Source organism: Seriola lalandi, unplaced genomic scaffold, assembly GCF_002814215.2.
Source record: "Seriola lalandi dorsalis isolate HSWRI2012SDOR001 ecotype SW California unplaced genomic scaffold, Sedor1 jcf7180002054578, whole genome shotgun sequence".
NCBI lineage: Eukaryota > Metazoa > Chordata > Actinopteri > Carangiformes > Carangidae > Seriola > Seriola lalandi.
In genome coordinates this window covers 1,346,069-1,369,784 of record NW_019525131.1, presented here as the reverse complement: position 1 = coordinate 1,369,784, position 23,716 = coordinate 1,346,069, and the positions used below count along the sequence as shown (strand labels likewise).

The window sequence follows — 23,716 nt, the reverse complement described above, 5'->3', positions numbered from 1 at the left end:
GGAGTTGTCTCTCTTCAGAAATCACTTCGGTCACATTTATTTATTTATTAAATGCATAAAATGTACAAAGATTTATGAATTAGAACAAACAACATCTCAGTCCTGATGTTGCTCTTATACAGATATTCAGCTTTGGCAAGGTTTGAATGAAATCTTGAGACCCCTCCCCGACTAAGTGTGTCAGGTCAGTCTGGTGTACGGAGGCAGTTTAGAGGGCCTCTCCTCTTCCTCAGTGGGGCCTTGGTCAGTGGACTGAGCTGAGTTGAAGAGTGTGTCATGATCACCACCTGCTGGACACAGAGGAGAACTACATCACAGACTGTTACAGAAAAAGGCAAGTGTTTCCTTTTTTTTTTTGGCCTGGATCACTTTTTTTCCCTTCATCTGTGAAAACTACAACAGAGAATTAATTTAAAAAATCTGTAATTACAAGTATAATGTCATAATATTACAAGAATAAAATTGTAATTTTAAATGAAAAAAAGTCAATATTAAGTCGTAATTTTAGGTTGCTTGTTTTAGAGGGGAAATATCAGAAGCTTTAAAATGAGGAATGTGGTGCATCCTGTTTAGTTCTACTTTAGCATAGGTTTCACAAATAAGGAGATAATCCATCTTCTGGCTCATTAGCATCATCATAAGTGTGCTGTTACAACTCTTAAAGTTGCAGTGTATTAGTGTTTTTTCCGCCAACTTCTGGTAGATTTCGGTATAGGTTTCAGATGTCATGACACGACACAGGAAGTGATAGTCAGTGACAGGAAGTATGTCTGTTTACATTTGCTAGGACATCTCAACAATCTGTAAGCATCTGCTGTCATCCTTCATCTCTCATGTCATCGTCTGTACATATTACTCTTAAGTTATTGTTTATCTTATGTTATAGTTGGAAAGTTTATTATTTATATACTACATTTGATAAATATGAAAGAACATTCTTTAATTTTAAATTCATGTTTTTATTGTAGTTTCACACTTTCAAATGTCATTAAAACCTGTGGACATCAGTAACGTCTCCAGAGTCGTGATGTGAGAAGAATGTTGAAACTTACTGCTTATGCTTAAGAAGTGGGAAAGGCAGTACAGTGAAAAGATGGCACTCTACAGACAAAGCAGTTAATGAGATTGTTGTAACTGGCATCACCATCTGTTGATGGTGATCAACAGATCAATTTCACACTTATGTATTTTCAGCCACACTAGTTGTTACTAGTGTGGCTGAAAATACATAAGTGTGAAATTAACTCACCTGCATAATGGAGGAAAAACTAAATACTGTGAAGACTAGGTCTGTGAAGACTAGATCTCATGCTTCTCGGTCAACACGACTGCTAAAGCTAAAGCTGCCAAAACACATTTGAAATTTACTGAGAAGGAGATCAAATTGAAAATGGAGAAAGCTCCGCTAGAGGCTTCGATAGAGATGCTGGCTATAGAAAAGGAAATTGCTGTAGCTGAGGAAAAGGCAGAGGCACTAGAGGCAGCAGTCGCCACCAATGAAAAAAGACACAGCTGTAGACTCACATTCATATCACTGCCATTTGACTCTGCTCAATGCACACAAGATTATGTGAAGGAGCAAGCCAAAGTATGTGAGGAAAGAAAGTCAGCACAATAAGAGGATCCATCCTTACAGGCAAATCCTATGGTCCAGTCTGTACACGGCCAATGCCTCAGTACTGAAAGCACCATCCCCACTGCTGCTAACACTCACATTCATCACACTCCTTCTCACATTCCAAGTAAACATAAATCTCCTAACCCTTTTCTCACTCCAAACATGGATTGCACTCCAGCTCAATAAAACCAGCATTCTCATGGTGTAACTTTCAATGACACTGATGAAGAATATTGGCAGTCCTCTCCTCACGGCCAACCAACACATCATAACGACATCAATGTTACACCTTTCCGCACTGACATTTATGGTGGGCAGCCCACTCATGCTACTGAGTCCCCCATGTCAGACTTTGTAAGATTTCTAGCACAACGCAAGCTCATCACCACAGGCCTGCTGCAATTTAATAACCAGCCAGAAAGCTACCGAGCTTGGCGGTGTTCATTCCTGAATGCGAAAAGAGGCCTGGATCTAACGTACAATGAAGAAATGGATCTTCTCGTTAAATTGCTGGGAAAAGAGTCAGTTGAGCATGCTAAGCACATTAGAGCCGTCCACATAAACCAGTCAGCAAAAGGGCTGAAGATGCTATGGAACATACTGGACGAAACTAGATAGCTTCCCCAAAATCAGCAACAACCATTTAGTGATCTACTGATGGAGCTGGATGCTGCCAGGGCCGAGGGAGACCTTCCTGGCCAGAGGTAATACCCCCATAGTTCAAAAGCTACCATACGGCCTATAGGAAAAGGGGCGGTCTTATGGATCCAGCTACAAACACGAACACAGGTTGCATTTCCCCCCTTTATCTTTGTCGTCTTCCTCCAACAGCAAGTGTGGATCAGAAATGATCCTAGTTTCATGCTTACAGGCCAAACAGACCCCAGCAAAGCAGAAAAACCTCAATGGAAATATACAAGGTCTCTGTCCATAAAACAGAAATGTCTGCAGTTGCCTGCTCAGACCAAGACAAAGAAAGAAAGCAGATGAGCCTGAGATGAGATGTCCCATTCACAAAAAACCACATTCTCTACAAAAGTGCAGGGCATTTCACGCAAAACCCATATAGGAACGAAAGAACTTCCTCAAAGAGAACGGCTTCTGTTTCAAGTGTTGTATGTCCACATCACACACCGCCAGAGAGTGTCAATGCACTGTGAAACGCACTGAATGTGATACTTGAGAATTGACATGCTGAGGCTGCCCCTCCCCTCGAGGAAAATGAGGAACGGTACCTACCTACCTTTGGTGTGTACAATCCAAGAAAGCCTGGCAACATCTGCGTGTTGTTTGATTCCAGCGCCCAATATGATGGAGAGTCTCTCGATGACGTCATCTTAACAGGGCCTGACCTCAATAACACCCTCTTGGGAGTTTTAGTCAGATTCCACAGAGAAGCCATCGCTGTCATAGCAGAAATTCAGCAGATGTTCCACTGCTTCCATGTGAGGGAACAAAATAGGAACTTCTTGTGCTTCTTATTTTTATTAACAATCCAGCCCAAGACCTCATTATTGTACAATATTGCGTGACCATGCATGTCTTTGGGAACAGTCCCAGTCCAGCAGTTGCCATCTACTGCCTCAGGCAGTCTGTGAAGGAAGGAGAACCACATTATGATCCTGAGGTGAAGCAGTTTGTCAACCTTGACTTGTATTTCAATGACAGGCTGAAGTCATTGTCTGTTGAAGAGGACCCAAGACATTCTTGCAAACTCCAACCTGAGGTTGCACAAAATTGCCTCTAACAACCAAGAGGTTATGTATGCTTTCTCACCTCAAAATCATGCCAATGACCTAAAGGACTTGGACCTCAGCGCAGATAATCCTCCAGTAGAGCGCAGCCTGGGCCTGAATTAGGGATCTTGTGTCTGACACGTTCACCTTTAAAGTCAACATTAAAGAGAAGCCTTTTACACGCTGTGGCATCCTCTCAGTAGTGAACAGCCTGTATGACCTGATAGGATTTGTGGCTCCTGTCACCATCCAAGGCACACACATCCTAAGAGAGCTCCCCCAAGGGAAAAGTGACTGGGATTCGCCATTGCCAGAGGAGATGGAAGTGGACATCCTGGAGACCTTAATCCAAGGTTTATCCCTCTGCAGCAAAGAGGAGAGAACTATGCATCTTTTCAGACACATCAACAAAGGCTGTAGCAGCAGTTGCTTACCTTATGGTGATCGATGAAAATGGAAACTGCCACACAGGTTTTGTCATGTGCAAGGACAAACTGGCTCCCCGGCCTGAACACACGATCCCAAGGTTAATTCTCTGCGCTGCTGTGCTGGCAGTAGAGTTAGCAGATCTTATTTAATCTGAGCTTGACATGTAGATAGATGCCACAACCTTCTACACTGATACATAAGTGGTGATGGGATATATATAAAGAGACAAGACGTTTCCACATGTATGCGTCATACGTATACGAAGATCATCTCATCTGCAGCAATGGAAGTATGTATCCACAGATCAAAATCCAAGACTATGGAACCGGAACCAGAACCACATTGCTGCCTGTCTGTTAGATACCAAGTGGCTCAGTGGACCTACTCTCCTGAAGCAAGATTCTGAAAGAAAACGTGACACCTTTGAGCTTGTCGACCTAAGCGTGGATGCTGAAGTAGACACTGATGACAGAAGTCTTGTCTCGTCTCGTCGTCTCCCGCTTATCCGGATCCGGGTCGCGGGGGCAGCAGCCTCCGCAGAGAGGTCCAGACGGCCCTCTCCCCAGCCACTTCCACCAGTATCAATGCTAGACCTCTCATACCTGTATCTACTGACCCAAGTAACCCTTACTTCTGCCATGCTCTTGACTCAGAAAGTGAGCGTCACCTCAGCTCCTTTTGACAATTCTGGAAAAAAGACATCTTCAAACAACAATAGCGCCAAATACAGCACCTGGCCCAAACCTTCTGGAGCAGATCACTGCAGACGAGGAAGTGACAGACCGCTCAGCCTAAGCTGGAGCCTGGAAGCATTGTGTTTCTCAAAGATCAGCAGCTGTCAAGGAATGAATGGCTCCTGGGATTAGTCACCCAGGTCTTCCCCAGCAAGGACAACAAAGTGCACAAGGCAGAGATTAAGGTCTCCCAGAAAGATGGGACTAAATTGTATTTTAGACCTGTGTCAGAAATAGTTCTTCTACCTCCCAAGTAGAAGTATGGAACACCTCTAGTTCATTGTTAAGGTATTAGTAGTGGCATTCAATCATGCCGGGCGGGGAGTGTGCTGCGACTACTCTTAAAGCTGCAGTGTATTAGTGTTTTTTCTGCCACCTCAGCTCAGGCTGCCACTGACCTATCACCTGTTTAATTGGTTGCTGGTAATATTCCTAAAAAAAAAAATGTTTTCTCTTGAAATTTTTAATTTTTAATTCTCGTAATATTACAACTTTATTCTTGTAATTTCAGATTTCTTTTTTTTTTCATCAATGTGGCTCTAATACTCCATTGTAGAAAACAACCCCTGAGAGGCAAGTGGATAATGATTTTCTTTTTCTGGGAAGAAAAAGAAAAAAAAAGGATAAACTGCAACAAAGTATGCACTACTGATTTTAATTTTTTTGTTGTTTTTTGTGTTATTTTTCAAATTAAATCTGTGAAAACAATCCCCATGAGGCAAGTGAAAAAAAAAAAAATCTTCCTTCCAGGAATAAAAAATCCACTTGACTCTCAGGGGTTGTTTATACAGATGAAAAAAAACCTCTGTAAACTGCAGAGCAACTAAAGCAGAGATAAGTTTTATGTCAAATTACCTCTCCAGGTACACACCATCTCCGTGTCCCCAGGGTCACATTGAGGAACAAGTGTCTCCTACAACACACAGTCGGTGAGACAGAATGGTCAGTTCATTAAAAAAAACATGTCACATCCTTGGAGATAATAATCAGTCAATCAAAAGGCCTTGTTTAGTAGAGTAGAAATTGACTGACTAATTCTGACACCAGTGACTGAGTTCAGTCTCTACTAAACCCCTTCTTCTAACTGCTGTTTCAACTGTCCAGTCTAACTGTCATAGTGTATGTCAGGCCTCACGCTAATCTAACATCCCCTCCAAGGAAATGGGCCTATCAGATAATAACTACATGATTTCATAGGGTCACAGATTATGTTAGGAAGAGAGATCCATGCAGAACTGAAGCAGGACCTTGATGATACTGTATCAGAGTTTTGGGAAACATTAGGGGCTTTGTCCTGCTTTTCATTACCTCTACCAAAAAGAGGTTGTGTTTTCACCTGTCTGTTTGTCAGCAGGATGACACAGTCAGTTCTGAACCAATTAGCACCAAACTTGATGGAGGGAGCGGTCCTGGTCCAGGGAGGAATCTGTTAAATTTTGGTGCCGAACCAGTTCAAAGGAGCATCCAGGAATTTTGTGAGACAGAACATTTTTCTACATTTTCATCAGTTTCTCAGGAAATAATGTTTGAATCTTTGGACATATTTATGTTGCTGATCTATAAGTTTGTACAGTTTGGTTCAGGTCCAGATAATAATCTGGATCTGGTGGAAGAGCATGTTGAAATCCACCTTACACACAGATTTGTACTTATTAATAGTAAAGAACAGCACATACGGCAGTATCAGTATCTCCTTCAACATACATCTAATACAGATACACAACAACAATGGTTGTGACACAGCAGTGAGACAATTCATATAGGTTTAGAGCTGTGACCTGTATAATGTTGATGTCATTATTTCACACAACAGGTAATAAACCATTGACCAGCTATTAGGCGTGAGAATTAAAGATGATGAATGAATAAAGTTTTACTTGAGAACAAAAGGCAACAATCTCAAGTTTTACTTGAGAACAAAAGGCAGCAATCGTTTGGCTGGTGGAGGTCTATGCTCTACTCAGTGATGTTCTAATGGGTGTTTATACTGGGTGTTTATACTCATGAGCCTGAGATGGCATTATATTTGAAAAACTCATTGGTTAATCCTCATCATGTAAATGCCTCTTGTAAAAGTGAAACACAGGGTGTGAAAATAACAATCATCCCTCACTGTAACCTCACTGTTTGTCCAATATGTGTTTAAAGTTACAGTACAGTAAGCAACTGAACAGGACTACACAACAGGGATCTACTGTGGTTACATCTGTCCATAGAACATTATCCCAGGAACACTGTGGCTTAAGTTTCTTCAAACATTAGTCTTGTCTTCTTGTTAGTCTTGTCTTCAGTGGTGGTTTCTACTTGACAGGGATTTCATAACTTTTGTTCTGTTTTTTATTAAAGTATTTATGATGCTGTCTTCACCATTGTGAAAAACAAACTGGGCACAATCATTACCTTAATTGGTTAATTCAGGTCATGTGACCACTGAAACTTCTGTGATACCTGGAAAAACAGTCATCATTCCCATATGATCCTGACGGGAATAAAAGACTTTACAATTAAGTGAAAAATAATAACGAGTTTTGCTGTTCCAGACATTGCATGTGTCCACTCTGGTTTTAAAACAGACCTTGAATGGAGAGTTTATCACTCTAAATAAATATATCATAACTATTATAGCTTCATTTTAGATTTAACAAATATTCTTTAATCTGACAGGATTCCTGACAGTGTTGATGCTTTTGCTCTCTTCTTCATCACTGCAGCTCAGAATAACATAATGAGACTCTGTGGCCAGAACTGGAAATAAAAACTAAACCTCTGATGTCTTTGATTAGAACAATGATCCACACACTGATGAATATTTCCCATGATTACAAATTTGATTTTTAATTTTTAAACATTTCAGTCAGACTGACTCATCAGACATCAACTACTTCTCTCCTCTTCTCTTTCTCTCCTCTCTGCAGCAGAAACAGTCTGACATTAACTTAAACTGTTTTATCTGCTCCACTTTTTTGTCTTATGATGAACAATGTTGAATGTTTGTTCAAGATCAGACAAAAGATTGGAAATACTCAGTAAGAAACTTAATGATAATTCATACACTTTTTTACAATATAATTATATTTTATAACTGAATTTACAGGCAGGTTTCTATGACAGGCCATCAGGGACATTATTTAGAATTACCATGCACATGAAACCATACTCATTCACATACTATACTGAAAACCTCACACATACAAGTGAAAGGATTTTACACACACTACTGAAATCCTGTCACACAAACAACTGAAAAAGCATGCACTCACATACACAACTGGAAACCTCTCATATACAAAACTGAAACACTCTCATATACACAACTGAAACACTTTCACACATACACAACCGAACAGTCTCATATACACAGCTGAAACCTTTAACATATACAACTGAAACACTCACACACACACAACTGAAGCCTTCTCACACACACACAAGTGAACACTCTCACCCTGGGTTTACCTTTCCGGTAAACCCCCGGTAAACAAGCGCGTTCATGTGAAAGAGGCAGAGTTGTTAATTATAAGCAACATCGTCAGAACCATGAATTAAGTTCTTAATATGATATGAGAAGAAACGCTATTAACGCGTAAGTTCAGTTATTACCATATAACCAAGTGACATTCAACAAGGTGAAATGTAAACAATATGATTACATGACTGAAATAAAAAAATATATTTCAAAATATAATTACTATTTAAATCAGATTATGGATATATTGTAAATAAATGCATGAAATATCATTAAGTTTCTTACTCAGTATTTTGCTCTGTTATGAACATGTGATGCAGAAAAAACAGTTAAAGTTAATGTCAGACTGTTTCTGCTGCAGAGAGGAGAGAATGAAAAGAGGAGAGGAGTAGTTGATGTCTGATGAGTCAGTTTGACTGAAATGTTTAAAAATTATAAATCAAATTTATAATCATGGAAATATTCAACAAGGCGTGGATAATTTTTTTACTAAAAGACATCAGAGGTTTCATTTTTATTTCCAGTTATCGTCACAGAGTCTGATCATGTTATTCTGAGCTACAGTGATGAAGAAGAGAGTAAAAGCTTAATCACTGTCAGAAATCCTGCCGGATTAAAGAATCTTTGTTCAATTAAAATGAAGATATAATAGTTATTATATTAAATTCATGTGATAAACTCTCCATTCAAGCTCTGTTATGAAACTGAGAGTGGACACATGCTCATCTGGAACAGCATAATGATTCCACTGATTTATATTTCCCGCAGGGGATTACTAAAGTATTTCTGATTCTGATTCTATATACTGTAAATGTCAATTGATCATCGTTATTGATCACTTAATTTTAAACTCTTTTTTGCCTGTCATGATCCTGTAGGATTGATGACACTGTTTTTCCAGTGATCTGATTGGTCAGTTGTTGGGCTGTTGACAGGTTTTGATTTGATCCTCTGAAGTAAACCTGCGCCGGAGCAGGTTAGGAGTTCAGCATCAGTTACCATGATGATTTACCGCGATAGCAAGTGAACCACTGTTGTAAGACTGAAAACCAAGAGTTATAATTGAAGTTAACCCGATACCTCAAATCCTACAGGCCTCAGATGTGTTAAGTTTGATCTGTGTTTATTGTTTTGTCTTCTGGTTATTTATGTCAAAAACTATGAGGGGCATGGTTGAATGAAGGGCAATGCATCATGGGTAAGGTTTAAGATAGTATTTCACTGGGCTTATCGATTACTTGTGTATCCTACCAGTCCTGTTCTGGCGTCGTAGCAGCCACAGCGGGGCAGACTGCGACAGCCCAGGAAGGCGACTAGAGAGGAGAGGGCCAGGCTGATGGTGCAGGTCAGCAGGATGGTGGCGTTGGCTCCCTTCACCATCCGATGGAGCACAAATGTCTGGCAGAGATGATGTATGAATGATTTGTTAGTAATAAAACACTCAAAGCTGTGATGTTGTGGCACTACACTTTGTCTAAGTCTTTTGTTTGAGCTCACACCACAGTTGCAGTTTTAACTTAATTATAATGATCAAAAATGAAAATTTGTGCACCTATGTTAAAAAAATAAATAAAAAATACTGTCAGCTGACTTGATCATTCATCTTTTTAATCTTTCATTCTTCAAAGCTAAACCTCATCAACCTTTCTTATGGTACATGTTACTGACATGTAACAACACAAAAATCACAGGTGGAACCTATAACATTTATGATGCCTCTGTTCAGTAATACCAGGAGGCTAACAGTTATTCCCGACAGGAGATTAATTACATCTGTGTTTGACAGGTCTGCTCTGAAGGAGGTCAACACACTTCCTTTATTAAAACTTTCAACAGTGGTTACCACTTGAGGACTGTCATGGTGGTGGAAGACATCCTCATTCTCCTCCCCGTAGGTGAGCGTCAGACAGGCATAACCTGAGATAAAGAGTGCAGCCACACAGGAGAGGCCGGCTGCTGCCACCATCACACTGACCTGCAGGGACAGGAGGACCGGTTCAGACCAGGAAACAGTACTCTGTGTGTGTGCGTGTGTGTGCGTGTATGTGTGTGTGTTTCTGACTGATACATTTTGTGTGTGTGTTTTTCTGATACATTTTTGTTAATTCCTAATCCTTAATCCTTAATATTCAACTAAGTGTAAAGAATATGCTAAAAAAACAATTTTATTAGGTTTGTTTTAATGTAGCGTAAGTTTAGTCAGGAAGACTATCTCTATTCTCCCTCTCTCACCCCACTCCTTGTAATCAGTTGACTTCAGGTGCACAGCCACAACCAATCAGATCTCACCACTATCTCAATTTTAGTGCAGTTACTGCGACCCTCCTCCACCCCTTTTGCCGCCAGTCTTCATATCAAGGTAAATTGCTGCAACTTCCTCTACACCATCCACTTCCAGTCTTCATATCCAGTCAGGCTGAGCTCATCATAACGCTCATCACATCCAGATCTCAAGCTTCTCCTATTCCTTTCTTCAAGACCACCATCAGTGTCGAGACCCAGGGGGTTTCCTATACTTCGCACAGCCTCATCATCTTATGACATATGATGACAATGGGGGTCTAATCGCCAATGACTCTGACATCTCGCACTTTTCCTCACTTCAGATAGAATGACCTCTCACTCACCTTGATACTGTCCTGCATTGCATTAGTGTTTTCAATTAAATCACTTTAAACTTTCTTCAAGTATGTATGAGAGAGCAAGGCCAGACACAGACACACACTTACATATATATTGTGTGTGATGTGGTATGACTTTACTGTACTCTAATTGATGCTATGTTCTAAGTTTGATTGCATATTTTTCTTTGTCTATTTTCCGATGCACAGTTCCATGTTTATCATTTTGCTTTTCCTTGGTTACAGCAGTTATATTCTGTGATTTTTTTTTCAACTGCTTTCAAACATTTTTTAAACTAGGTCATATTTTTTCAAAACTCTACACACAAATCCAAACATTGCACACAAAATGCACAGATAGATAGATAGATAGATAGATAGATACTTTATTTGTCCCATAGGGGAAATTCATGTGTCCATTAGCTCATTCTTGATAATAATAATAAGAGTTGATAATAAATAAATAATAATAATTAGATTAGTCCACTTCCTTTGGCTGAGGTGTTGTATAGCCTGATGGCAGTGGGAACAAAGGATACCCTGAACCTTTCTGTTCTGCAGCGCAGTGAGACGAGACGTTTGCTGCACCTGTAGCTGCTTCTCTGTCCTGCCAGAATTTTGTGGAGAGGGTGGTTGGTATTGTCCAAGATGGCCTCCATCTTACATTGCATGCGTCTCTCCACAACAGTCCTGAGTGAGTCTAGACTCCTGCCAAGCACAGACCCAGCCTTTTTGACCAGCTTGTCCAGTCTCTTTGTGTTCATGTCGGACATGCTGCTGCCCCAGCAGACTGTGACATAAAAAAGTACACTGGCCACGACTAACTGATAAAACATGCAGTCTCCTTCCGGTAGATGGCATCCGTGTTCAGGGACCAGTCCAGATTACTGTCCAGGTGCACACCTAGGTATTTATAAGTGTGCACCACCTCAATATCCTTCCCTCGAATGTTGACTGGCTGAAGGGTCTAGACCTAGAAAGTCCATGACCATCTCCTTGGTCTTGGAGGTGTTCAGAAGGAAGCAGTTCTTGTCGCTCCATTCACTGAAGGCCAACTTCAGATCCCTGTACTCCTCTTCCTGCCCGTTCCTGATATGCACCACAATAGCTGTGTCATCCGAGTATTTCTGGATGTGACAGGACTCAGAGTTGTATTTAAAGTCTGTGTTGGAATAATTCTATATATAGTTATCTCATATTTAATAACATGACCATGTATCCTGCTTTACTGTCCTAACCATATATGTAGTTAGTCTGTATCTTGCTCAATAACATGACCACGTATCCTGCTTTACTGCCCTAACCATATATGTAGTTTGTTTTGTGATGAGTTGTTTAACAGGACGCAGCTGTTGGAGGAGACCACAGGCGGACACACTCGCTGCAGAGAACAGACTGAAATCAGTCTGTTCTACTTCTATACCATGAAATAAACATTTGTACCATGTATCACAATCATCCCCCACATTATATTCACTCATTATATTCACTCATTATATTATGTTACCCTTTATATTACCTTTGACACCCTTTATGTTACACTTTGTATGACCTTAAGTTCTTTAAGATAAACAATGTCTTGCTACTGGAAGAATATTTGGAATGCTTTGTGTGATAATAAAAAGAGAGGAGACGATGGAGTTTGCTCAGAGCGGGGTTGGAGATTGTAACTGAGCAAATCTCTGTCCGTTCTCCTCGCGAGTAAGAAATAACGCCCTTGTCTTTCTCTTCTGTGTGTCAGTATTAGATGTCTTAGATGGTGTAAACCTGACAGTCTGCCTTATACAGGGTGAACCGGAACGGAGCCAGAACAGTCCCCTGTGGAGCTCCAGTGCTTCTCATCGCTGTCCCTGAAACACAGTTAGCCAGCCTGACGTACTGTGGTCGTCTTGTCAGGTAATCCACAATCCAGGACGTGAAGCAGGGATCCACCCCCATCCCTTCCAGCTTGTCTTTAAGGATGGGGGGTAGGATGGTATTAAATGCACTTGAGAAATCAAAGAACATAATCCTCATGTAACTACCTGGCTCATCCAAGTAAGAATGGGCCCAGTGGAGCATGTAAAGGACGGCATCATCCACTCCAATATGTTCTTTTTAGGCGAACTGTAGGGGGTCTAGGGCATGTTCAACCTGTGGCCTCAGAAGGTGGAGAAGCAGCCGCTCCAGGGTCTTCATGATGTGTGATGTGAGGGCCACCAGTCTGTAGTCATTTATCTACCCAGTTCCGGCCCTCCAGACCATCTGTACATCCTTCCTGATCTGCGGTCCGATGTCCTCCAGTGGGCTCATGGTTCCCGTCTCGCCTGTCAGCCGGGCATTCAATGCACCAAGAACGCCCTTCAACGACGGTTCTGGTAGCCCACCCTGGATGAGGACACAAGAGGGTTCGTCAATGCTTGCCCTGTCTGTAATCAGCACAAACCCTCTCATCAAGCCTCAGCTGGCCTCCTGCATCCCTTACCTGTCCCTCGTCGCCCCTGGTCTCACATCTCCATAGACTTTGTCACTGGGCTGCCTCCATCCAAGGGCCACACCACCATTCTCACAGTGGTCGATCGATTCAGTAAGATGGCTCACTTCATTCCCCTGCCAAAGCTGCCATCGGCCAAAGAGACTGCTGAACTCACGCTGCAACATGTCTTATGTCTCCATGGTCTGCCGGTGGATGTGGTATCCGTCCGAGGATCTCAAGTTTAGTTCTATCTTCTGGAGAGAATTCCGTTTGCTTATTGGGGCCAACGCCAGCCTGTCTTCTGGTTTCCACCCCCAGTCCAATGGCCAGACAGAACGCAAAAATCAAGAGATGGAGAAGGCTCTCTGTTGCATGGTCTTGCAACAGCCCTCTTCCTGGGCCGAGCAGCTCCTGTGGGTCGAGTAAGCCCACAACTCCCTGATCAGCTCTGCCACCGGGCTGTCCCCCTTCTGGTGTGCCTATAGTTTCCAACCTCCTCTGTTTCCGGCACTGGAAAAAGAAGCGTCCTGTTCCTCTGTCAAGGCCTTGATCCGTCGTTGCCATCCATCGGTCATGGATGCAAGCTCAAGCCACCCTCATCCGTTCTGCTACCTGCAGCTCCACCAATGCCACCCGTCATTGATCTCAGGGGCCCCTCTACCAAGTTGGCCAGAAAGTATGGCTCTCAACCCGTTACTTACCCCTCTGGGTCGAATCCAAGAAGCTGGCTCCCAGATTCTTCGGCACCTTTGAGATCGAGAAGATCATCAACCTGGTAGCAGTGAGGCTCAAGTTGTCCTGGTCCATGCGGGTTCATCCCACCTTCCACGTCTCCAAGTTCAAACCTGTTCGTGAACCGCTTGGTCCCAGCTGCCCCTGCTCCTCCTCGGATCATCGAGGGAGGTCCCACTTTTATGGTCCGCCAGCTCCTCCGTTCCCGTCGTCAGGGGAGAGGTCTCCAATATCTGGTCGACTGGGAGGGTTATGGTCATGAAAAGAGGTCATGGATCCCTGCTCATCACATGCTGGACCCTCATTTCATCAGGGATTTCCATCAACAGCACCCCGACCAACCCTCCAAGACCCCAGTACCGGCCTCCAACCAATGTCGCAGGGCAGCCCCTCCTCTCCTTGATCCACCAGTAGAAGTTCCTCCCCCTGAAGAGGATCAGTCCTCCGCTGAGGAGGGGGAATCTATCTCTCTGGAGACCCCTGCTCCCCTGTTTTTCCACTCATCCCGCCTCAGTCTTACTCTCCACTCTGCTACATCTCCTCATAAGCCTCACTGTCCCCACCTGTTGCTCCCAGCTACATGCCATCTCCAATTACAGTTTTTGCCCGTTGCTTGAACACTATAGACCCATGCTTAGACTAAAGCCTTAAACAAAAGCGCTGCTTTGCACTGTAGTTGCAATTCTGCAACACACTTACTCCTTTATGCAACACAATTGGTCCTGCATACTACACTGTATTTCATACATAAGACACTTCGTTCAAAAATGAAATCTCAGGGTGCCATTTGGAAAACACATGTATCCAAAATGCAAAACACATCGGGTAATTGCAACCACTCAAATACACAACTGAAGGCACTTACTTGCAAAACTGAACACCAATCAGCCAGCTACAAAAAGCCCTCAGTTTAGCCATTTCAAGAACTTTGCAAGCATGGATGGAGGGAGAGCGAGAGGCAGAGGAAGAGGAAGAGGACGAGGAAGAGGAGGAGGAGGACAAGGTCAAGGTTGAAGAGGCCATGCACGGACCCCTATTTCTGATGATATAAGAGCAACTTTGGTGGACCATGTCATCAACCATGGCCTGACTATGAGGGAAGCTGGGCAGAGAGTCCACCCACATCTAAGCCGCTTCACAATGGCATCTGTGATAAGAATATTCCGACTGGAAAACAGGTATGTCTTCACCTCTCTACCTTCTACTCTACTCAGATGGTATTTACAGTACTGTACTACAGTATATCACATTACCACATCACGTGTACAGGGTATTGCAGGGTGCTAATGCTCCTTTTGCAGCCAAAGTGGTAGTTCTTGTGAAACATACCATGATTACTTATATTGAGATGTTTCAGTACAGTGGATGATACAGTATATACAGTAAAGTACAGTATATATAGTACTGTAAGAAAAAGAAGCAAACCAATGACCATTTGTGGTTGTATTTCTCTAGAATGACTAGAAGACCTTCTGGGGGAGGACGCCAATGCCTGTTCACACAACAGCAGGAACTTGCCGTTGTGGACCTAGTGAGGGCAGACAATGCCATCCGTCTCCACCGGCTACGACAGAAAATACTTGCAGACAGGCAAGTGTTCAACAACATAAAGAATGTGAGCATCACCACCATCAGACGCATCTTGGGAAAACACAACATCACCATGAAGCAGCTCTACAGGGTCCCATTTGAGAGGAACAGTGTCAGGGTCAAAGGACTTCGACGTATATACAGTTGTGGTCAAAAGTTTACATACACTTGTAAAGAACATAATGTCATGGCTCTCTTGAGTTTCCAGTTATTTCTTCAACTCTGATTTTTCTCTGATAGAGTGATTGGAACAGATACTTCTTTGTCACAAAAAACATTCATGAAGTTTGGTTCTTTTGTGACTTTATTATGGGTTAACAGAAAAAGTGACAAAATCTGCTGGGTCAAAAATATACATACAGCAACATGAATTAGCAATTTTGGTCACTTAGAAAGTTGTGTCAATGAAATGAGCTTCATGGAATGACCTCTTAACTTCTTGTGAGTGATTATGAGTGACTACAGCTGGTGACTTCTCTGAGGCCATTTAAATAGGGCTCATTGGATACAAACGCCCACAAACGCTACAATGGGAAAGTCAAAGGAGCTCAGCATGGATCGGAAAAAGCGAATCATTAACTTGAACAAGTCAGGAAAGTCACTTGGAGCCATTTCAAAGCAGCTGCAGGTCCCAAGAGCAACAGTACAAACAATTGTTTGTAAGTATAAAGTGCATGGCACTGTTTTGTCACTGCCACGATCAGGAAGAAAATGCAAGCTATCACCTGCTGCTGAGAGAAAATTGGTCAGGGGGGTGAAGAGTCAACTGAGAACCATCAAAAAGCAGATCTGCCAAGAATTAGAAGCTGCTGGAACACAGGTGCCAGTGTCCACAGTCAAGCGTGTTTTGCATCTCCATGGACTGAGAGGCTGCCGTGCAAGAAGGAAGCCCTTGCTCCAAAAGCGGCACCTTAAGGCTCGACTGAAGTTTGCTGCTGATCACATGGACAAAGATAAGACCTTCTGGAGGGAAGTTCTGTGGTCAGATGAAACAAAAATTGAGCTGTTTGGCCACAATGCCCAGCAATATGTTTGGAGGAGAAAAGGTGAGGCCTTTAACCCCAAGAACACCATGCCTACCCTCAAGCACGGTGGTGGTAGTATTATGCTGTGGGGCTGTTTTGCTACCAATGGAACTGGTGCTTTACAGAGAGTAAATGGGATAATGAAGAAGGAGGATTACCTTCAAATTCTTCAAGATAACCTAAAATCATAAGCCCGAAGGTTGGGTCTTGGGCGCAGTTGGGTGTTCCAACAGGACAATGACCCCAAACACACATCAAAAGTGGTAATGGAATGGCTAAATCAGGTTAGAATTAGGGTTTTAGAATGGCCTTCCCAAAGTCCTGACTTAAATCCCATTGAGAACATGTGGACAATGCTGAAGAAACAAGTCCATGTCAGAAAGCCATCAAATTTAACTGAACTGCACCAATTCTGTCAAGAGGAGTGGTCAAAGATTCAAAGAGAAGCTTGCTTGTGGATGGCTACCAAAAGCGCCTAATTGAAGTGAAAATGGCCAAGGGACATGTAACCAAATATTAGCACTGCTGTATGTATATTTTTGACCCAGCAGATTTGATCACTTTTTCTGTTAACCCATAATAAAGTCATAAAAGAACCAAACTTCATGAATGTTTTTTGTGACAAAGAAGTATCCATGTTCCAATCACTCTATCAGAGAAAAGTCAGACTTGTAGAAATAACGGGAAACTCAAGAGAGCCATGACATAATGTTCTTTACAAGTGTATCTTAACTTTTGACCACAACTGTATGTACGGGTAAGTGTAACTGTCCTTTACATTTACAATACAATATTGGTGAAATCCAGTAGCAGCTGAATATGTACCATATCAGTACCACATGGATCCATTCGGAGAGCTACACAGGTACCTGTGTGATGGGGTGGGGGTTCTGTATGTGTAGCACTGTAGTAATATGGTTTTTATTTTGTTACAGAGAATCTTGGCCATGGATGGAGCTGCACAGCCTCATGAATTCATTTTCATTAATGAAGCTGGATTCGACCTGAGCAAAACAAGGTGACGGGGTCGTAATGTAATTGGCCAAAGGGCAATTGTGCATGTCCCGGGGCAGCGCGGGGGAAATATCACATTGTGTGCCGCCATAAGCCTTCAAGGGCTTCTGCATCATCATGCAAAACTAGGTCCACACAATACCCAACATATACTCACATTTCTAGATGCTCTCCATAATATAGTTGTAAAGAACAGACCAGATCAGCCCAGGTTTATGATGGTATGGGATAATGTCAATTTCCATCGGGCTGCTCTGGTCCAGGCCTGGTTCACCAACCACAATCAATTTGAAGTGGTATACCTGCCCCCTTACTCACCATTTTTAAACCCTATAGAGGAATTCTTTTCGGCTTGGAATGGCGTGTATATGACCGCCAACCACATGCCTGCATGCCTCTTCTGCAGGCAATAGAACAGGCCTGTTTACAGTATAGTGTTTTTTTCTATTATTATTATTATTTTTTTGCTTTATCTGAATTCATGTTACTGCAATGTACAGTGCTGCAATGTACAATACTGAGTAGGCCTATTTGCTTTTTTGGTTGTTTGAAAATGTGCCTCCTGAAAATGTGCCTTCTGAATAAACAGTGAAAATCAAAGACTGCAGTGTTTTATATAAAGTAGACTAGTGTGTTCCCCCTGATCTGAAAGTCAATACATATGATTTAAGTGTGTGTCATTTTGTCAGACTTACATTTTGACAAAGGATTGTTAGGTTTGGATAGCAGAGTTTAGGTTTTGATAGTAGAGTTTCAATTTGACACAGATGTGAATGGTATATTTCCCAGTGTTGTGTCATGTTTACTTGTGTGTAGAGTTTTGGCACAATGAGCAAAGTTTTGCAAAATGTGTTCAAGCAACGGGCAAAAACTGTAAGCCAGTATTTAAGCAGCCTTGGTCCACTCACTCATTGCTAGATTGTTCTCTGTATTATGCAAGACTTTCCAGTGTTCATCTCCGGACCGACTTCCTGTTTTTGACTCCATTCGTCCCTGACCATCCTGCCTCGTCTCTGACCCAGTAAATGCCTCAGCCTTCTGTCCCCGACCACAAGTTCTGCCTGTGCACTTCCTGGTCCCCATCTGCCTGTCCCTGTGGCTGTGAGCTCAGTCACCTCGCTCTACTCACCTGACACACGGCTCTCCAGCCCCCGTCCTGGACCCCTTCCTCTAGCCCCAATACCCACCTGTGTGCATTATCTCTGCTGGTTCATAATTAAAAGGTCATTACAAACTATATCCAGTTGTGTGCTGCATTTGGGTCTATACCATACCCGTTTCAAGGGAAGTGGTGCTGGGATTGGATCTGGAAAAACGTATATACAGTACGTGGGTTTGAAGATAAGTATGACTAAATCTGGTCACTGTTTATCACCCATATTAGAAGCCTAGCCTTAATTTGAGTCATATAATTTTATTTATCCTTTCTTGGGTGTTGATCTGGATATTCAGGTGACTATGATTGTGGTTGTTGGAGTTGTTACCTTCCTTTCCTCCTGAGGGGTCTAGAATGCTGGTATTATGTGTAGCATACTCTAAACAGGTCAGTTGTTGTCACTTGTTGGGTTTTTTCTTTCTTTTATGCTATCATTGTAATTTTACTATATTTTATTTATTTACTGTTATGTATTTATGTATTTATCTTTGTATGTGTGTCTGGGGATGCCGCCTGGAGGGGGTGGGGGCTTACAACTTTTGTCATGAATGCTTAACCATTTATTTTAGAATTGACAGATGAGAGCAGGTTCACACTGAGCACATGTGACAGGCATCATCCAGCATGACCAGTTTGGCGGTGGGTCAGTGATGGTCTTGGGAGGCATATCCTTGGAGGGTCGCACAGACCTCCATGTCATAGCCAACTGTACCCTGACTGCTGTTAGATAGCAGGATGAAATCCTCAGGGCAATTGCGAGACCTTACGCTGTTGCAGTGGGCCCTGGGTTCCTCCTGGTGCAGGACAATGCCCGGCCTCATGTGGCCATAGTGTGTAGGCAGTTCCTGGATGACGAAGGAATTGATGACAATGATTGGCCCTCACATTCCCCCAACGTAAATCCTATCTATCAGTGCATCCGACGACGGCAAGTACTGCCAGAGACTGTCCAGGAGCTAATTGATGCCCTGATCCAGATCTGGGAGGAGATCCCATAGGACACAATCCGCCAACTCACCAGGAGCATGCCCAGACATTGTCGGGAGTGCATACAGTCACACAGGGGCCATATACACTACTGAGTCACATTATGAGTTCCTGTGATGAAATTCACAAGTTGGATGGTGGTCATTTCAATTTTTTACCTTGATTTTTGGTGTGATTGTGAATCCAGCCCTCAAAGAGTTGATGCTTTTGGTTTCCATTGACCATTGTTTCGTCATTTTGTTCTCAACAAATTATAAAATGTACATCAGTAAAGATTTTCAACTTGAATAATTCATTCAGAATTCATCAAAATCCAATGTGTTTTTGAGCAGTGTACATTTCCATACAGTGTTGAGACAGGACAGTGATCTGCTGACAGGTTTAAATGTACACAGTACAATAAACACTAATGGAATGTTGAAACAGAATATAGGTATTTTTCCAACATGTTACTGTTGTAACTGCAGTAGTGTTGTCTTTGATCATTTTTTACTTTTACTATATTTTTGCAGTTGTCTTTTTCTAAAGTCAGTCAGGTTTTTATCAAAACATTTGGTGTCTAAGTCTTAAAGCACTGGTGAAAATTTTTAATTACTTAGTGCCAATGTTGAAGTGATTGACTGACTGCATGTTTTGACACATGAACAATGTTTTGATTGTTTTAGAGACTTTTGCACAGGTGATTTAGTGTTATGAGAAATGCATTAAGAGCTGCGAGAGTGATGTTTCTGATGAGTGAATTGCATCAAAGCAGTTGAGAAAAACTATAATTCAGTGTTGAACATCACATTAAGTACTTGTGGTAGTTCTCTGTCTTATGTTCAAAGAGAACCAGAAAGAACCTGGTAGTAATGGTGGAGAAAAAAACGCAGCTTGTCTTGACAAACTTACCAGCACTGAGTTTTTCCTCTGCGAGGCAAACAGAGCCAGAACACCTGGAGAGGCCATGATCTGCAGGAGATGAACAGAGTGAACTTACAGACAAGCAGCAGGTGGGAACAAGGGACAGATCAGGTAAACAGGTAAACCACTTCTCGGTAAACCCCTGTAGGCTACATGTCCTGCTACTTGGGAACTGGACTTCAATAAACATAATAACTGGGGATTAAATGAAGATCATTATAATTACAGTCACTATGTAACGTCATTGTTGCAGACAGCACCGGTAAAGGTATATCTGCTGCCAACAGAACAACACTCACAGTGTCAGTAGTAGTAGAGGTTACACCTGAGAGCGGTAAAGATGCAGGTTACAGGTTGACAAGAATTTCTAATAGAGTCAGTATCTCACCAGTCCTCCCCACACCGGTGTCCTGGTGGTACTCAGCGGGGTGTCCTTGCGGAAAACCGCGTCCATGAACCCACAGACCACACAAAGACCTGCACAGGCGATCTGGAGGATCCCGAGGACGAGTACGCTCTTCTGGTTGAAGATAAAGTACCTGTATTGGTCCATGTCCGGGTATTAAGCGGCTACAAAGTTCAGTTCCAACAGTCCGCACCCCGGTCCTAAGTTAACTTTAACCTGCGGCTTTATCCACAGCCTGTGGATCAGCGTAGGAGTTTTCGGTGTTACTAACGGTCCCGGTGTGATCAACGGTCCCGGTGTTGACAGGAACAAGTCTGTGAAAACTACAGTGCAGTTATTTTGATCTCAGAGAACGGTGCCTCCCGTGTTTTCCTCCCTTCCGCCGTGTGCCTGTTCCGGGCTGCGGGCTGGCTCTAGTTCTACTTCTGCAGGTAGGAAGTTTATCCATTAACCTGACTGAACAGCAGCAGGTGCAGAGGAGGCTGTTTGAGACATTATGCCCAGAATTTGAACTCTCAGGATGCTGGCCCCGCCCCCTTCTCCGAAGCCCGTCCCCGTCTGAACGGAAGAACCCAAAAGCATTTAGGTTGTCTCATCCAAATAACTGCAATATTCAATTTCTGCTGCATTTTTGTCGTATTTAAATATCTAATTGTACATATTATATTATTATAGACATTCATCTTTTTGAAGAAAATTTTTTTCCACTTTTCTGCTGAAACAAATTGCAAATTTCCCCAATGTAGCACTAAGAAAGGAATATATATACAGAGTCAGAGTTAAGTAATATTAGTTCTATATCTGACCTGTAACCTTACATAGGCCTGCCTGAGAGACGCTCATCCCAGAAACTTACCAGCTAATATTTTCATGTGGGGACTTAGTCCATCTTTGTATCACTGGATGTATAAAAAATATAGACATGAAAAATATACCCTTAAAAATAAACACATTGTAATAAATAAATAAAGTGGCCAACTTTGGATTTATCTTAATCGATTAGCTTTCAGCATCACACAAATTCATTTGCATCACTATTTACTAGCATTGTTTATCGAATCTTCAGCTCTTATCTTTCATCCTAAAATATAAGTCACATTAAATATTACAGTACTCGTTGTAGTACAGCTAAATTTTTCAAACCTCACTTTTTAACACACTAAAATTTAGTTTCACATTGTTTTGTCTTTTACCAACTCATGCAGGTGATGTTTTATACATACTGATAGCAATATGAAACACCGCAGTATGTTTATTAGATAAATACTAGTTTGAGATTGTAGCAATAGCATTAACTGACAAACTGCTTCCATGATATGATAATAAATGAGGCATGCATAGAAATTTTCTTCATCATGTACTTTATTTTGTGGGGTCTAATTAGGTGAGAAAAGCTGAGCAGGCTCACATGTACTACAATAGACCATCCATTATGTTCTCAAGTTACAAATCACCTACAATTCTCAGTAAATACTGTGCTTTATCGATTTTAGATATAATAAATAAGTCACTGCAATATATATTGCATACTGTAAGCTGTGTGCAAGCCTCAATGAGTAGACCTGTGAAATTAAACTTTTTAAATGTACAGTGCTGTGCAAAAGTTTCAGGCACTTGTGAAAAGATGCTGTAAAGTCAGGATGCTTTCTGATATAATACCATGACTGGTTATTTATCAATGAATTTCATACAAAGTGCAGCAAATAGAAAAAACTGAATCAAATCATATTTGGTGTGACACTCCCCCCCCAAAAAAAACAAAAACAAAAAACAAAACAGCACCAGTTGCTGAGATCAGGATGCTGACATCATCTGCTGCAGGATGAATCTGGACCAATTAGACACCTCCTGATGATGATAATGATGGACAGGGTCTGAACATCTAAAGTGCCTAAATCTTTTGCACAGTATTGCATAGAAGGGACCGGCTGGGTAAGTTCAAATGAAGTGCGAGTTAAATAGAGTAAATTCTGCCACACAAATAGTGTTTTTAAACACCTTGAAGGGAGCCCTGAAAACTGAAAGAAATGAAAGTCATGCCCTAAGAATCCTCAATACCCTCAAACCAACAGCATGTAAATCATACCTATATGAGTAATATGTGATGGAGAGAACAGCACTTCCAGCTACTGACATGTCTCCTTTAATAACATTTGGTTTCTTGCATAGTTCTTGTGTTGCTTGGCCCTGGATGTCCAGGACTTCCAATCAAACTGAACTGCTCAAGCAGTATTCTGCTTGAATACCATATGAAGCATAGTAACTTAAAAAATATCTACAGTATGGGTTGCAGCTGCAGGGATATCAAGTTCCATATGCTTCAGGAGTCTTCTAAAGTGGTAGCACAGATAGAGGGTTATTGTATTGTCCAGAGGTATTTGTCTGCATTCTGCACTCTCATTGGCTGGTGGGAGCCTCCTGTGTCTGCTGGAACACCTCCAGTTCCTGCTTGTACCAATCAGGAGCCTCTGGACCGTTCTTCCCCATCAGCCCGTGATCATAGCCATAGGCAACTGTCAGCTCCTCGCCTTTCTTCACAGCTCTAAGTGTTCGGATACACTTGATTGGACCAAAGCGAGGATGGACATACCTGAACAAAACAAATAATTTAAACTGAAACGAGAAAACTAGAGACTCTCTTTTGATGGGATTACACTAGCTGCATCACATGTCACCACGCTGACGTTCTGACCCAGGAGCACTCATTACTACATGAGGACTCAGTAGTTATTACTACATTATTACATGAGCGTTCAGTAGTTATTACTACATTATCGTCACCTTCCTAAAATAATGGCCTAAGTCATGTTTTGACAAAAATGTTTTTTTTGCCTAAATCACCCC

General features: G+C 42.0%; 2 protein-coding genes across 4 annotated transcripts in view; both read right to left on the bottom strand.

The window, feature by feature from the left end:
• Positions 1-25: 25 nt before the first annotated feature.
• Positions 26-21,376, bottom strand: LOC111663597 (uncharacterized). 3 transcript variants are annotated; one of them, XM_087177034.1, is made up of 6 exons: positions 20,855-21,376; positions 20,455-20,514; positions 9,827-9,958; positions 9,235-9,381; positions 5,373-5,430; positions 26-307 (listed from the first exon to the last, which is right to left on the bottom strand). In XM_087177034.1, exons 1-6 carry the CDS (start codon positions 21,017-21,019, stop codon positions 186-188), a joined length of 684 nt encoding a protein of 227 aa, XP_087033160.1. In that variant the 5' UTR covers positions 21,020-21,376; the 3' UTR covers positions 26-185. The 3 variants fall into 3 exon arrangements, with proteins under 3 accessions (XP_087033160.1, XP_023273622.1, XP_023273621.1); XM_023417854.2 differs by having other exon boundaries at positions 26-287; positions 20,855-21,374; XM_023417853.2 differs by having other exon boundaries at positions 26-290; positions 20,855-21,372.
• Positions 21,377-22,216: 840 nt separating this feature from the next.
• Positions 22,217-23,716, bottom strand: part of setd7 (SET domain containing 7, histone lysine methyltransferase) — a 14,137-nt gene continuing 12,637 nt past the window's right edge. The window contains exon 8 of the mRNA XM_023417838.2: positions 22,217-23,462. Coding sequence (XP_023273606.1) covers positions 23,270-23,462 — 193 coding nt within the window. The 3' untranslated portion in view covers positions 22,217-23,269. The remainder of the gene's footprint in view (positions 23,463-23,716) is intronic.